The 15,906-nt window shown below is 40.8% G+C and overlaps 2 protein-coding genes across 2 annotated transcripts in view; one reads left to right on the forward strand and one right to left on the reverse strand.

Moving 5' to 3' along the window:
* Positions 1-15,574, forward strand: part of IL18 (interleukin 18) — a 16,639-nt gene extending 1,065 nt beyond the window's left edge. Inside the window, exons 2-7 of the mRNA XM_054087039.1 lie at positions 10,911-11,036; positions 11,816-11,940; positions 12,903-12,911; positions 13,451-13,588; positions 14,394-14,539; positions 14,668-15,574. Of these exons, the coding sequence (XP_053943014.1) occupies positions 11,874-11,940; positions 12,903-12,911; positions 13,451-13,588; positions 14,394-14,539; positions 14,668-14,883 (576 nt within the window). The 5' untranslated portion in view covers positions 10,911-11,036; positions 11,816-11,873 and the 3' untranslated portion in view covers positions 14,884-15,574. The remainder of the gene's footprint in view (positions 1-10,910; positions 11,037-11,815; positions 11,941-12,902; positions 12,912-13,450; positions 13,589-14,393; positions 14,540-14,667) is intronic.
* Positions 2,790-10,643, reverse strand: TEX12 (testis expressed 12). The gene is made up of 5 exons (XM_009569906.2): positions 10,005-10,643; positions 6,278-6,343; positions 5,433-5,544; positions 5,274-5,325; positions 2,790-4,996 (listed from the first exon to the last, which is right to left on the reverse strand). The coding sequence occupies exons 2-5, from the start codon at positions 6,335-6,337 to the stop codon at positions 4,852-4,854; spliced, it is 369 nt and encodes a 122-aa protein (XP_009568201.2). The 5' UTR covers positions 6,338-6,343; positions 10,005-10,643; the 3' UTR covers positions 2,790-4,851.
* Positions 15,575-15,906: the final 332 nt, after the last annotated feature.

The following is a 15,906-nucleotide window of genomic DNA, read 5'->3' on the forward strand; positions in this document are numbered from 1 at the left end:
TTTTAATTTTACTGTGATTTCAGATTGGCTGTTCATTTTATTAAGATTACAGCAAACTGATACTTATTTTAATTTATGCGTATGTTCTTGATAACATTTGCAACCCCTCATAGCTTGCTGCTATTCGAAAAAAGGAACTGTGTCCTCTAAGGTCCTCCTTCTAAATCATTCGGGATAATATGGAATAAGCAAGGCTTGAAGCAGATCACTACCAGATGCCTCCTAGGCTGACCTGTCCTTTCATTGACTTTTTAACTCACTCACTTAGCCCCTACTTCCTGATCGCTCTCATTTTTACATAATGTCATACAGGACAGGGACAGTTTTCTCACATCAAGATATATCCCATTTGCCATTTTTCCATATTAAGGCAGCTGCTCTGATAAAGGAATTTCTTTTAAAAACATAATTATTGTTCCACAAGTGATGATAAAGTCATCGTTCAGAAGGTGACTTGGGACTCTCATTGGGATGGGAGGTAGGCTGATTGATCCTTTGCCCTACTTTTTTCTGGCTGTTGTTTCCCAGTGCTGCTCTCGTCACTGGGTTTTCAAAGACAAAACTGCAATTCAGCAAAATCGAGTTCTAGACAGAATGTAACAAGCCTTAAAAACCCACTCCATTTGGTCTTTTTCTATTACGATCCACCTTGCTCCACCTATGCCAGGAGGCAGTTTCACATTAAGTAAACAGCCACAGTCAGCCTTTTCTCAGGGAAGAGGTGAATAGACTAAGGACCATCAGGGAATGTGAGAGGGAGATAGATCACTGGAGCAGTGCCCTCTCACAAAATCAGCACGCTGCTGGAGTTAGTGCGGCTGAGCAACATCCTCACACAACTGGTGAGTGAGCCGACAAGGGAGGGTGCCCTCCTGGACCTACTGTTTGTGAACAGAGAAGGCTTTGTGGGGGATGTGACGGTTGGAGGACAACTGGGACAAAGCGATCATGAGATGATAAGCTTTTCAGTTCTAGGTGAGATGAAGAAGGGGATTAGCAAAACAGTCACATTAAACTTCCAGAGGGCAGACTTTGGACTGTTCAGAAGGCTGATTGGCAAAGTCCCATGGGAGACAGTCTTTAAGGGCAAGGGAGCCCACGAGGGCTGGGCGCTCTTCAAAAATGAAATCCTAGCAGCTCAGGAGCAAGCCATCCCCATGTTCCAGAAAAGGAGCTGGTGGGGAAAAAAACCCAGCTTGGTTGAGTAGGGAGATCTTGAGAGATATCAAAAAGAAGAGGAACGTCTATGAGCTTTGGAAGAAGGGCCAGGCATCTTGGGTAGACTACAGGGAAGAAGTGAGATCGTGCAGGGAAAAAATCAGGAGGGCTGAGGCCCAACTAGAAATCAAACTGGCTAAGTCTGTGAAAGATAATAAAAACAATCTTTCTACAAATACATTAACAAGAAAAGGAGGACTGGGGAGAATATTCAGTCTCTATTGGATGCAGAAGGAACAACAGTGACAAGGGGTGAAGACAAGGCTGAGGTACTTAAAGCCTTCTTTGCCTCAGTCTTTAATAGTAAGGGAAGTTGTTCCCTCTGTGTACAAACCCAGGAGTTAGAGGAGCAGAATGAGGCTCCCATGATCCAAGAGGAGGTGCTGAGGGGTATGGTTTAGGGAGTGTTAGGAATGGTTGGGCTCGATGACCCAGTGGGTCCCTTCCAACCTAGTGATCCTGTGATTCTATGATTCTAAATCTCTTCACAGAATAAGTCAGCTGCCTCTACATAGTCTGTTATTTCCCAGTTTTAGCTTTTAGATAAGTGCAATGAGAGTAACCAAGTATTAGTTTTTCATCACTTCCACTTTCCAGACCGTGCAGGTACTTACAGTGAGTTCAGAAATGCATGACTCTCTTTGAAACTTCATCTAAGGTGCTTCCATATTTGTTTTAAAATATCCATTTATTTTCTGTTACTGATCTGTCATCTTATACGTTCTTGTTCACTTATTAAGGCACTGCAGCTTAAAGAACAGGAGGGGAAGCTTAATGAAAACGTAGTTACCAGCTGAGCTTTACTGATCAGATTTGCCAGCTTTAAAGCCAATTAATTTTCTGTTCAAACCTCCTTCAGTAAAACTGGAAAGCGGATAGGGATGGGATAGGTGCCAGTTGGTTTTCAAGTGTAGCTCATTCCCCAGAGACGGAATGAATGAGCTTTTAGTTTCATGTCAGAAGAGAGTAAAAAAGTTGGTTTGTTTCTCCCGATAAATACTGAAATACCTGAGAGAGGCAATCAGCACAGAAAGATCATTAGTAGGGCAGACAAGTTGTAAACAAACAGGAGAACAGTGCAATTTTATCGTTTAATGGTTCAGAAGGAAAACAATGTGTAATGCTTATTCCCCTATAGACAGATATTGAGGCAGCCAGCAGAAAAATGCTCTGGATTTTTAGCCAGCACAGTAATTATAGAAGGCTATACAGAAAGAAATTCTGGTAGGAAAGCAACCAGTAAGTGGGTGCTTCCATTGCTAAAGTATTTTTTAATTTCAGAAGAGAACAGACTAGGTTATTTTCCATGAATGTTTTAAACTTTCTGAACTTATCATTTCAAGCTGGAATGTTATAAAACTACATATTTTATTCATTTTACCTTGTCAGAGTTTATTTTTATATATATCCTCACATAGGTTTGTTCAGCAAAAACAGGAGCTCTGTTGCTCTTAGCGATTTAAAAATGATTTTTTAAAACACGTATTTCAAAATCTTAAAGTTTTGTGTGATTTCCCTTTAACAAGCACAACCACAGTGTCCTGAATCCCAGAGAGGTTACTTTGGCCATATTGACTGATGTTACTTTCAGCGCCTCTTCAAATACTAAAATCCCCTTTCTACCACAGAGCTCACTCTCCATTATAATGACAGCCAACTGTGTAAGAAATCACTGTAGAAAACCACAAGTCACCATTTAGAGAAGTATGTTTGAAGTTAACTGCACCTGAATGCCAGAGAAAGCATTCTTCCAAGTAGTATAATTTTTACTGGATTTTATGAAGTTTTAAATTGGAGCAGACTGCCACAACAGTAACGCTGGGTCTGTGCCCTCCTGATCCCCTGCAGGAAGAAACACAGAGTGTATGATCCCATAGTTCTTTCAAGTTCTGCTTCTTAATAGCACTTAATACTAAAGCCAAAGGGTTGCAGCTTGGATATATTAGGCACATAAACTAAATCTGGATGCTCTAAATCCAGGTGATCTAAAAAGGTTGCATCATTTTCCCAAGCACAAACAGAGAAAATGCAGCAAGTTTCTGACTCGGATAGCAGGCAGACATTTAACAGTAATGACTTTCCTGTAATTTTTCTTTAAAGGCTTACATAAAGAACTAAAGGTGAATTTCTAAGTTCAGACACTTCGTAGGTGACAATTTAAAATACCGTGTTTTGTCATCGTTACTGATGACCATAGATTTTAGCATAACACTGTAGAAATTTAACTACTTCTCTTTTTCTCCTACTTCTGCTTAATCAGTGTTACCGAGACTGATTACAAAATGAGATGTGGTTGTTAGGAAAAAGCAAGAGACTGGTAAAATATGATGTAGCCTAGTGGAGAGATTTTTCAAAGCTTTGAGATGCTAAAGATGCAGATAGGCACCTTATGGGATTTTCAAAAATTCCTAAGCATGTAAGGCGCTTACACACTTAGGCACTTGGAAAATCCTACTAAGTACATATCTGCATCTTTAGGTATCTAAATACCTCAGAACATCTCACCCGAGATGTCCAGTTTGTCTCTGTATTTGTTTTAAATAGTATTCAGTAGCACGTTTGCTTGTGACTTTTATCTAATAAAGGCGGAAAGTAGGATTGATTAAGTCTGAAACGATTTAAAGGGAAAATTAATACAGGGAACCAGGGTAAAGATTTAAATGTCTTATGCTGGCAACATGACTCTTTAGCACTTTTCTTTATTACATTAGCCTCACAATTTGTACAAATGATGCTTTTTACGTTTTATGGTTTATCTTCTTTTAACAGAGTCAAGTTACAAGAAAGAAAAAGTGCTCAAAAAACTCAATAAGCCTTAAATAAACGGCATAAGCAGCAACCAATAATGATGCATCTAAATAACAAAATAAAAGAGCAGTGTAATTCCAGATTATAGTAACATTATCTATTTATTGTCATTACCAGCCAAGTTTTGATGAAGTCTTTTTTTATGTTTATATCAAAATGGCCCTGGTTTCATTTGTAAAGCTGTAGAAACATTAAAATACATTTTCAAATTAAGACTTTATAACCCTATACATTTTGCGAAGCAGTATTCTTAAAAGAACTCCTAAGGAAATTGTTAACGTTAAGTCATCTGAGGTCATTTTCCAGTTACATTGCGAAATCTGATGTTCCACAGAAATGTTTCTATACTGTGCCTGTTTGTGGCAGTGAAAGCAAAAACCATCCTTAGCAGTGACATTAAATATACCATGACTGCTTCTGATTCAACTGTATAGAACTTCTGTAGCCTTAAAGCCAAACAAAGCAAAATTCATCCTACTTTCTTTTTCAAATGCTTCCAATATCTTCGAGGGATGGAAGCAGAGGGAAAGCCTAAGTGATGGGTCAACAAGTAAAGAAAGTTTTTTTAATGTGTTAGAACCCCTTGAAGCATAGGATTTTAAATGGATATTTAGTTTTTTACTAACTTCTGCCTGTGTTGTATCTACACACTAAAAAGAAAAAATAAGTTGCTGCTTACCTTATTGAAAGTTTCCTGAACTGCTAGAAATATTTACATAAGATATTTATGAAACATTCACCATAGCACTCATTACAGTTTATTTTTCAACACATAAAATATACTACAAGCTTTGCTCTACATTTCTGCAATCTGACAAATGCTATTTAGCTTTGCAGTGTATTTGCAATCACATTCAGTCTCTGTTTCAGACTCTCCCTTTTCTGTTTTAAGTGGTTTTCTATGGTCTTCGCTTCTTTTAAGATTCCATCAAGTTCCTGGACATAAGAAGCATCCATCGCTGCTCTCTCACTTAATTGAAAAAATCTTTAGTTAAAATCAATCCTAATGCCATTACCTTGCTCACTACTTAGAACTGCTTTTACACTTTTTTTTTTTAAAATGTGTTGTTTAACAACACTCAGATTCTGACCAAACTGGTATATCTGTTGTAACAGAAAACAACATTTTTATTTCAAAATCTGTTTGATAGTTTTCAGTGCTAATTTCTCTGAACTACCACCACAGTAATCCACCTTACCTAGAGAAGTTAGAAAAGTGCTGTATGAGTAGGGTAAGTTTAACTTACCTTAAAATATGAGCGTATTTTGAAAGCAGGTTCATAATTTCTTTGTTCATCTCTGTTAAAAGAAAAAAAGAAATCTTATTTAAACATTTGAATGAATTGTCATCTCAACATCGGATTAGGTAATTACATAAATTGCTTTCAGTATATTTAATACATCACCATTTATAACTTTTTCCAGTGGTTCAGGTTTGTAAAGGGACTGCAAGCCCTCAGAAGAAGCCAAATCCGTTTTGTCAATGGAGATCAACTGAGGATTTTCTGAAGCTTCATTCTAATAACAAAGCACATTAAAAAAAATAAAATTACAGGTTCTAGGACTTAAAACAAGCTTAGAGACAGAGTTACAAAACAAGCACGGGTAGTGTTTGGCTGAAAAAGAAAGGTTTTAAAAAGATCTTGAGAGGCTATTTTCAGAGAAAGCAGAAGTGCTGTTGGCTTCACAGCACCAACACCATCCATGTCATCTAGGAAGGGGGTGGGAAGCAGGCAAACAAGGGAGCAGATGGGAAGCACATGAACTAGGGGAGTGGGTAGAAAACACACAAGCAAAAGGGTGTAGGTGGGAAGCACGTGAACCAGGGCAGCAGGTGAGAAACACGCAAACGGTAAGAGTGGGTGGGAAGCACCAGCTTAATGTCTTTGCTTCTATCAGTTGAAGCTGGTGTATTTCAGAAGCTCACTCTCAAGATGTCGTACATAGGATCATAAAATCATAGAAGAGTTTGGGTGGGAAGGGACCTTAGAGATCATCTAGTTTAAGACCCTCTGCGATGGGCAGGGACACGTCCCGTGAGAACATAGGTGTGGCGCAGCTCATACCCAGGTCCGTTGGTCTTCAAACACTAATAAAAACCTTGGAGCGTCATACAATGAAAGCATTTGTGCTTCTCCCAGCCTGCATAAACTGGGAGAGATCTCACTGCCCTCTCTCCTCAACAGGGACACAACGGTGCCAGAGAAGGACATTGAATCTCCTGGCCCTTTCCACACATAGCCCTGCTCACCTCTGTCTCTCTTTTACGTTTACTCCAATTTTCATGAGATTTTTCTGTGTTGCTGGTCATCGTTGCCTGATAAAAAAAAAAGTACGTGGTATTTGGTAAGAGGGTACCTTGTGCAACTGGAAAATATAACTCTATACAGATGTGTACAACCTGTACCAGCACCTCTGCAGCCTTGGAAAGGCGCTCTCCTCCTCAATGGGGAGAGGCAGAGCCTCCCAGCACGGCTGGAACACAAATCGGGAGCTGGAGACCTCGGTTCCCAGGGCCAACCCAGGGCTGATACAAAAAGTAGTTAGCTATTACAAAAAGTGGAATATTTTGATTGAAGCTAAAGAAGAGTTAAGTTCATCCAAGTAACTGTATTTTTTTGAAAGTTAGACAGAATGTCCCTCGGACAGCATGGTTGTTTTTTTTAACACGTTTTTTTTCAAGTAGTGTTTTTCCAGACACTGTTACATCTTGTGTTCTGTGTGATCTGTGCTGAACAGAGGTGTCTTTTCCTATAATCACCTCTGTTTGCAGCCTTTCCCTATCTCAAGTGCAAGGTCAGATACAGAGACGGCTCCAAAGCTCCAAATTAGCGAGAGATTTGACTGCTGTGAAGCTCATATTAACATCAAAAACAGTCCTTGGAAAGTCAAAGAACATGCATAAGATTTCTGGGAGAATTTATACATTTGCAGGTGGGAAATACATTTTGTAACCAGCTCTTGTCTGGCTGCACACGATGGCTGGAGATCGCTCCCTCATGTTGCCCTGATAAAGGGCTTTCTAAAAGGAGTTCTAAGAGAGTTTATTTGCTGGCATTTTCGGTGTCAGGCCATGCTGGGGTTCTCAGAAGGGGTGTAGGGTGCTTTAAAGCCAGACTCGGGGATCTAAAGCCAGTGCTAAAGGGATTTGTGCTTCCCACTCACCCAGGACTTCTCCCCTCCTTGCAGCCTGTAATGGCTGCCTTACAGCCTGTAATGGCGGGGGCGGGGGGGGGGGGCACCTCCTCACGGCCCAGGATGGGGAGCCCAGGATGGAGCCCGCCCTGGGGCAGCTGCAGGAGGGCAGGAGGTGGTGGGACCCCCTCAGCCCTCTCCTTGGCAGCCCCAGGGAGGTGAGGACCCCACAGCTGTGAGGTGAATCAGGGTCCTTGAGGTTGGAAATGATCAGAGAGGCCCAACCGTAAACCCAAAGCCACCACTGAAATGTGTCCCCTAAGCACCACATCTCCACGTTGGGAGAAAAATTCCTGTCAGATTCCATCTCCGAAGGACCTGTGGCGGGTCCAATCGCGGTCTGGGAATGACAGCGAAACGTCAGATGGATCCGTTCCAAAACACAAGCCACGAACTATTGAAATCTGAGGCATTTCTGTCACCAAAATTAATAAAGCTCCTAACTTTAGGCGGTCTGAGGGATTCCTGTCACCAAAAATAATAATGACCCTAAAATCAGACAATCTGAGAGATTCCGGTCGCCAAAAATAATAATGACCCTAAAATCAAACAATCTAAGAGAATCCGGTGACCAAAATTAATTACACCCCTAATATGAGACAATATCTGAGGGATTCCTGTCCCCAAAATAAATAATGACCCTAAAATCAAACAATCTAAGAGAATCCGGTGACCAGAATGAATAACGCCCCTAAAATCAGACAACTGCTCATAGTAACCTTTTTTTCCTGAACAATGGAAAATAAGATTGCATTTTCCTCACATCGTGCGCTGCTTCCCTAGGTGAGCTGGGTTCGGCTTCACTGAGAAATGACTCAGCCAGGAGAGGTGGTTTGCAGACAGCGGGAAGAAGACACGGTGATTCGGGAGCGTTCTTTTGGAATTACACCTCCGGTTGTGAGCCAAAAAAGATAAACACTATGTCAAGTTACTCCTTTCCCAAATCCTGGCTTCTTTCGCTACAGGGAAGAAAATAATTTCCAGATCTGAAGTTACATGGGAGTAAGGGAAATTTTTACTCGGGGCTCTTTGGCATCTTAAATTTCGATTTTAAGAGATGGAAGAATCTTAACCTCCTGTAAGAAAGACTTTTAATCTTACGTACGTTATCCGAACAGGCTCTGAAAGTCAAAACTGGGGACAAGAAGTGAAACCGCTGAAAGAACAAGAAATAAATACTTCCCCAAAATAGAAACAATATGCCTCCATAGCATTAAATTCTCAAGAAATAGTGAGATCATTATTAAGAATATTATCTAAACGTTAAGAAATGGATCTGAAAGAATATGCTAAGAAAATATTCTTAAAGCGTTTAACTGATTGAGTTACCACGACTACATTGAGATATTTTTATTGACAGACCCCTTGAATTAAAATAAATTAAATATCTGAATTGTTTTACCACTATCAGTGCCTTGTGGGTGTGGCAGTCTATGGAGAAAGCTCAGACCAAAACTAAACAAAAAATTTATAAGCCATTACTTGAAAAGTATTTCCAGTTCCTTTAAGTTTAGAGATATTAAAATGCCAGGAAAAAAATGAAAGCTTAAAACTTACAATAGAAGCTATTGTTTTGAGTTAGAACCTGGTCCTTATAAATCTCAATATGTACAGACTAAGAGAAAAAAATTCCATTTATTCAAAGTGCTGAAAGGTGTAATTGAATTTTAGGATCTCAAAGGCTGACAAGAAAGACCAAACTTTCCTTCTTGATAGTTTTGTATAGGATGTCATACGGCAAAAGATATTAGTGCCAGCTGTTAATACAAAATAAACAGTGTTGGTATTGCTTTAGGTAGTTTTGCACAAATTTTGCTACCTGGTACAGTATTATTTAATATTTCACTAGCGATCTGAATGTAAATTTAAACTTAATGAGAAAAAAAAAAAAAAGGCTAAACAATAATAATTACAGCATTAACTCATTTTTAAAAGGATATTTTTTTGAGGTGAAATGAAAAGCTAAGCATCCGGGAACAAGAAATGCAAGCAATTCACCGCAATGGGAACTCCCCTTAATAAAGCACCAGTGCCCACATTTTCAGAAAATCTTAAAAGTCCATGGGAGAGAAGAAGAGGGACGTGATTACTATCTTGAAGCTGAAGAAAAGTATTCATAGGTGGAAACTTAAAGGACTGAAGCTGTTTATTTGAATTTAAAAAGGGCAAGAAGCAATTTGATCGTCCTTCTTGGCCAGGAAATTTGTTACGAAATGGCTACCAGGAGAATGCACAGAAATGGGTGACTGGAACCAGAAGTCAGTTAAATTTAGAAAGATACAGACTTTTTTTTCCTGTGAGAACCAACCATTCAAATAAAGTAGCAAAAGGAACAGCAGAATGATAGGTTTTTATAGGAACCAGCTAAGTCTAGCTGTTTGAATCAAATTAGGATCTCTCTCTGGTGTACTGGTTTAGGCAAACACAACTCCACACACTTACTAAATGCCATGTAACAAAATGGGAAGGTGGAAGAGGATGATATAACATTGCTGTCTCATTCGAATTCAGTCAGTGTGAGTGTCTGTAAAAAGGGATATATAGTATTTCTCTGAAAGCAGTTGCTGCCAAAAATGTATTTTAATTTGTCTGTGAGAAATAGAAGGTTTTATGCTGTTGGTGAATTCTGCCTTTTAAAATGCTTCTAAATCAATTTCATTAGTTTCTTCCAACAACTTTAAAGAAAGATCAATTCTTGTAGCACACACAGCTTTTGCTTGTCATAACGTCAGTGAAACGTCAGAGGGGAGAGACAAAGAGATGGGTACAGAACATGTTCTAACCTGTCACAGCGTGATGAGGCTCAGCTCGATCGCTTTGCTCCGTATAAGTGGACGCGAGTTCAAATAGAGAAGTTTCCTTACCCTCAGCCAGAAAATGTTGGTGTGTGAGACAGAACAACGAGTGAACATTGAGTTCTTGTGAAACTGAAGAAATACACAATAGAAACTTTTCAATTATTGACTGAGGCTGACAGTGAAAAGATCCCAGAGATCCAGTTGGTGCCCAAAGGAACCATTTTTTTGTCAGTAGAAGATGCGAAAGAAAAATTGATGGAGAACCTCAACATCCTTTCAGGAAATGCCCTGCAGAATTGCTTTGGATCCTGGCAGCAGCGTGTGGGGCAGTGAGCCAGCTCAGAAGGGAACTGCCGTGAAGGTGGTCATATCTGATCTTCTTAATATGTTAAATAAAAAGAGTTACAAGCACAGTCTTATTTGGTGTTGTGTGTGTGTTAGATCTCCCATTCCTTGCTATTATTGTTGTAAAGAACTGGATACACGCAAAGCATTTTCAGCTGGTTTCCCCAAGGCAGATGTGGTGTTTACAGGCAATCTGCAAGTGTGTGGAGAAGGAGAAGTCTGGGTGCTGACAATTGGTACCCGTTTCAAAACTGGTTCTTAAGGCTTTAGGGACCAAGCAAAGGGACGGCGACATGCTGGGGTAGACACGAAACACTGTCCTCTGACGACATCTGTGTGAGATGAAGGGAGTGGCAAAAAGTAACCTCAGATTTGCATGACTTGCTTTCTCCACTGAGGAAGGGAAGTGCCACAGAATAATTGCAGACGTAGACAGATATCTTAGGAAAGAGCCCTAATTTCCTCTGCACTTTGGTCAGTCGGCTTTTTTTGTTATACGGTGATGCAAGCTGCTGCCAACCCTCCCTCCCTCGGTTACTCCGACAGCCACCGCCTTCCTCCCAGTCCGTAGGAACGCATGGAGGTGCCAGAGCTGTGACAGCCACCCCGGGACAGCCTCAGCCACTTGTGACGGGACTCAGCCACTGCTTGGCTCTTGGCTCCGTGCCCCAGGTACCAGAGTGGGCAGGGAAAGGGGAGCAGGGAGTGGGAGAGGGTTGCTTTCCAAGTGAACGGCATAAGGGGGGTGTCAGGGGCTGGGGCAGAGTGGAGAAACCCAGCCAGCACAGCAAGCATCTGAGATGCTTGCTCTTTGCAACGTGGGTGGGACATCCTGCTGTGGGACCAGCAGGGCTGGTGATGGAGGGCATCCCTGGGACCCACAGCTCTTCCTGAGCCCGAGGTAAAATAGTGCTTTACCTGTTAAATGAAGAGCTGCATTATCCTTAGTCCTTTACCATCAAGTCCTTCCTCTCTCTTTTACAACAGCAGAGGAGTGCTTGACTTCTTGGTTTACTATGCCATGAGTCATGTACTGTTTGGTGGTGTGGCATTTCGTTTTGAAGGCTCGGAGAGGTGTGTCTGGAAACTGAAGATGTAGTCCTATGCTGTGAACCTGGGCATCTGTTCCACGCAGACCAGCTAGAACTACAGACCATATGAAAAACAGGATGAGAAAAAAATCACCCTGAAATACATTCCTCGAATTGTTTTACTGGAGGGACAAGGAAATTGCTGTGATTCCCACCCCCCCCCACCCCAGTCCCTAAGGCTGATGTGTGTGGTTATTTACTTATGTTGACATTGCTTATTATTCTAACACATGACAACAGGCAACGGAGGAGAACAATCACTTAAATAAGCAATTTTTCAACAGGTAGTGAAACATGCCAGCCCTATTACAGCATTGTACGCTAGAAGAGAACTAACCCAACATCTCCCTTGCCTTACAGAGTAAGAAGCCCTGTTCTTAACTCTGGCTCCTCTCCACGTACTTCTGGCAGAGCAAAGATGTGTAGTGAAGAGATTCTTATGTGCGCTGTACAACTCGGAGACAATTTCTGCCTTTACTTTGCAGGTAATTACTCTCCACTGCTGAGAGAGACATGCTGTGTGTTCTTTCCACACGGAAGACCAAAAGCTGATCTACTGTTGAGTCCTTTCCTTGTGCTGGCATCCTATTTTGGGGAATCCTGGGTTTTCTTCCTGTGTTACCTGAGCAATCCTTAAAGCAGTTACAACGCCCGCACAATTAGCAGAACAAGAGTTCTTAGAGTGTGGAGCTGGGCTGTTCACTGCAGAAAGAGTCTGAGTCAGCACTCGTAGCATGTTAACAGGTCAAAACCGTATTATCACTGAACACCTTCGGTGTTTAATAACATCTCCTGTTTGAATACTGCTTAAAACAATTCCTGTATCAGTCTGATTTCACTTTATTTTCCCACAAGCTTCAGTTTGAGATATTGTTAGCCAAGTTATCTGAGTCAGTGGAACATTTGTTGCTTCATACAATATATTCCCGTAAGGGACACTCAGAAGGGTTTTAACACTGTGGGGTGGACTGGGAAGAAGCAGATAACTTCCAATCTGATAGGATAAAGTTAGCTAGGAATCAGTCTCCTCTTTAGAAGCCCTTTGAAATGATTGCTTCTTGTCCTTTTGCTCACATAGAATGAAGGTGCTGATGAAAATAAGAATTTGCATGCCAGTTATTCCTTGTTGATAGGCTTAAACAGACCTCACCCTTCAGTAACCCTAAAATATTTTGTATGCCTCTTGGTTTGGTGGTAACTCCAGTTCTGGAATGACTGGTGGTTTCATAATCTGTTGAGTCTGTTAGGCTCACAAACGCAGTCTGTAGGCAGAACAGCTCAGCTGGGTGAGTTGGTGGCACTGGGGAGTACAACTGGAAATTTGTAGGCGGCTGGCAGGCTTCCAATCTTGCAGAGCAAAAAAGGGTAGAGAGTGGTTTCTTTTGTGGGGGCAGCACTTAATGTTGTTTTTTCTTTTCTTTTTTTTCATTGCTCACTTGGAACCCAGATGATGATGGTAAGCTGAAAGCTCATCATTTATTAACTCATTAGCAATTTTACCTGGACTAACGTGCTCACACTCAGCAACCCCCAAACGCTTTGTGTGCCTTGGAGAACAAAGTTTTCAAACGGGTAACAGCTACTGTAAAAAAAAAAAACTACAGCTCACCTCCTCCTTCTGAAGCTGAGGTTGCTTTATTTCCCCCCCCGAAGTACAGGGTAGTGGCTGCCCTAACAGAAAGAGCTTTTAATACAACTCTAATTTTCAGGCAAAAGAGAAAAGTGCTGCTTCTGAATTCTCTTTAACAGATATGGGAGCTTCTCTTGCTTATATGTCCAGCCTGCTGTGTGCTTGGAAACCCTTCTATCTTGCCTGGATTGCTACAAGCTAGGTGTGGACAGAATGACATAGCCTGCTCTTTGTTTGATGTTGTCATTCCAAGAACCTATTTCACCTGGCATCCTTAAAAATAAGATCAAGCCTGTAGTGAACTGTCAAGATCCGAGGAGATTACAGCTAAAATATTTGACCCTCTCTGCTTAATTTTTCTGCAGGGCTGGAATGCGATGCTTTTTGTAAAGAGAAAATTCTCAACGGATTCCTTCGCAATGTAAACAGCCAGTTGCTTGTGGTTCGCCCAGATTTAAACGTGGCAGCGTTTGAAGATGTGACAGATCAGGAGATGAAAGCTGGTACCCAGTTTCCAGATAGATGCTGTACCCATCACACCATTTCTTTAATCCAGATGTGCTTTTGTTCTTTGCAGTCACTGACTCTAAAGGATGAGTAAAGACTTAAAACTTCATTCGTAAGAATAAAGCTAAGCTGAGAGAGCTGAACTTTTTTATCTTGTGCATTGGCAATGGATTAGATTCCTGTGTTAGACTGAGGCCTGCAGGATAGGCCAGACAGAAACAGGCTGCTAAGATTTTTGGTAGCTTCAATCACAAACTAAACTCTTAATCCCTTTTTGTTTCACTCTGTGTGTGTTGGATTACAAAGAACACGTCTAGGTTTAAACAGGCAATATATTTAGCACCAAAAGCCCTTCCTTTCTTCTAACAGCAGCAATTAACAATGTACTTACAGTTTTGGCTCTTTGATTGTTTGGGGGACCTCAGTGACTTCTTCAGAACTGTATTTACTGAACATATTTATTTATAATCACATAGATACAGATAGAATATGATTTGCAGATGACTGTTTACAATTCCTATTCTCACTTGATGCATGCATGCAGGAGAATTGGAAGATCCTACTTGTACTAACAGGTAATCCCACATGCTTTCTTGCAAATTCAAAATCTTGGTCATTAAAGGTTTGCAGAAAGTCAAATACATGCTAGCAGCAGTCATAAAAATTCAAGTTATGGCTCTGTTATCAGGAAAAGTATCCAGGGAAGACAGCAGTTGCAGGTGGAATCGTAAAACATAACAGGGTTAAGTCGTTGCAGCTCCCTCCTGAGCAGACTATTAACAATAAACAATTTCTCTCTAGGCCATGGAATGCACTTCAATATTCACTATTACAAAACCACCACAATTTACGCAGGAATGCCCGTCGCATTCAGCATCCAGGTAGAAGATAAAAATTATTACATGTGCTGTGAGAAAGAATGTGGAAAAATGATAGTTCGATTCAGGGTAAGGCTGCTTTCCATACCTCACATGTATGAAGAGTATAGGCAAAATTAAGAATTCAAATATATGTGAGCTGAAACACAAGTGTCAGCTCTTGTGCTGGACTAACCCGTTCCCTTTGCCTTTCTCAGGAAGGAGAAGTTCCCAAAGACATTCCTGGAAAAAGTAATGTAATCTTCTTCCAAAAACCATTTACCTCCTGTTGCTCCAGAGCGTTTAAGTTTGAATACTCCCTAGAAAAAGGAATGTTTTTGGCCTTTGAGGAAGAAGGCTGCTTAAGAAAACTAATCCTAAAGAAACTGCCAAGAGAAGATGAAGTGGATGAAACCACAAAGATAACTTTCTAATTTGAGTCAGAATGAGTCACAACCTGTGACACATTTGACCAGTCTTAAAATGTATTTTGGCATCTTTGTACATGAAACCTTATTCTTTCTTCACCCGAGGCAAGCCAGCTGTATGTTTTAGCTACCGCATGTCAGTGCAGAAGTGAGCATCTTACAAAAAGAAATCAAAATTCTTGGCAAAAAGAAACAGGTGGTTTTCCAGTCCGACAGAAGAAAAGAGAATTAAATAGGAAAGAAACAAGACATTGCATGTTCTGCATAAGTTTGACCACTAAAACCTTTCCTGCCTGTTTATCCAACAGCATTTCCTTCAGATTGTCTCAGAGATGTAGACCTATTTCGGGGCGTGAGAGAAAAGTGCTTAAAATAATGGATATCATGAACAGAGCACGTACCTGGTCAATAAGCAGTTTTGAGCTGACTTCTTTGCATCAAGATTGTTTCCTGAGCACCTTCGTCAGTCTTGGTTACACAGTGATGCTCTCACCATCAGCTGAAGTAGAAACAACAGACAATTTTTAACTTACTGGAGATCTTTGCCTAGAAAACTGCCAGCTTTCCTAAACAATAAAGACCTAATAAAGCTATTTGTCCTCAGGGGGCCAAGGAAAAAAATAAATTAAAAAAATGATGCTTTTATGTAAAGGCTTTTAAAATTATCAATAAATTGTAGACTACCGATGAAATGACACTGACATTTGTCCTTCTGACAGTTTGGAACACCTGCAGCTCTGGCTGGCTGCCGTATGGACCCAGCTGTGACAACACGTTGGGGTCAAGCAGTGAACTCCATTTCACATTCAGAGCTGAGGAAGCACTGGATTTCACCAAACCTAAAACGAATGTATTGCACCCTGAATATTTCATCTGGAGGAAATGAATATGGGATATATTATTCTTTTCTTCTCATAGAATCACTTGGTTGGAAAAGACCTTTGAGATCAAGTCCAACTGTCTGTGTCCACTACTAAACCATCTCTTAGCACTCCATCTGTCTGTCTTTTAAACCCATCCAGGGATGGG

Source organism: Cuculus canorus, chromosome 23 (genome assembly GCF_017976375.1).
Source record: "Cuculus canorus isolate bCucCan1 chromosome 23, bCucCan1.pri, whole genome shotgun sequence".
Classification (NCBI taxonomy): domain Eukaryota; kingdom Metazoa; phylum Chordata; class Aves; order Cuculiformes; family Cuculidae; genus Cuculus; species Cuculus canorus.

Excerpts from the sequence above, each read along its gene's own strand:
- TEX12 (XM_009569906.2), bottom strand. The coding sequence starts at position 6,337 with ATGACCAGCAACACAGAAAAATCTCATGAAAATTGGAGTAAACGTAAA. Across the intron at positions 5,545-6,277 it reads AACGTAAAAGAGAGACAGAG|AATGAAGCTTCAGAAAATCC; the intron begins GTGAGCAGGGCT and ends CTTTGTTATTAG. Across the intron at positions 5,326-5,432 it reads ACTGGAAAAAGTTATAAATG|AGATGAACAAAGAAATTATG; the intron begins GTGATGTATTAA and ends TTCTTTTAACAG.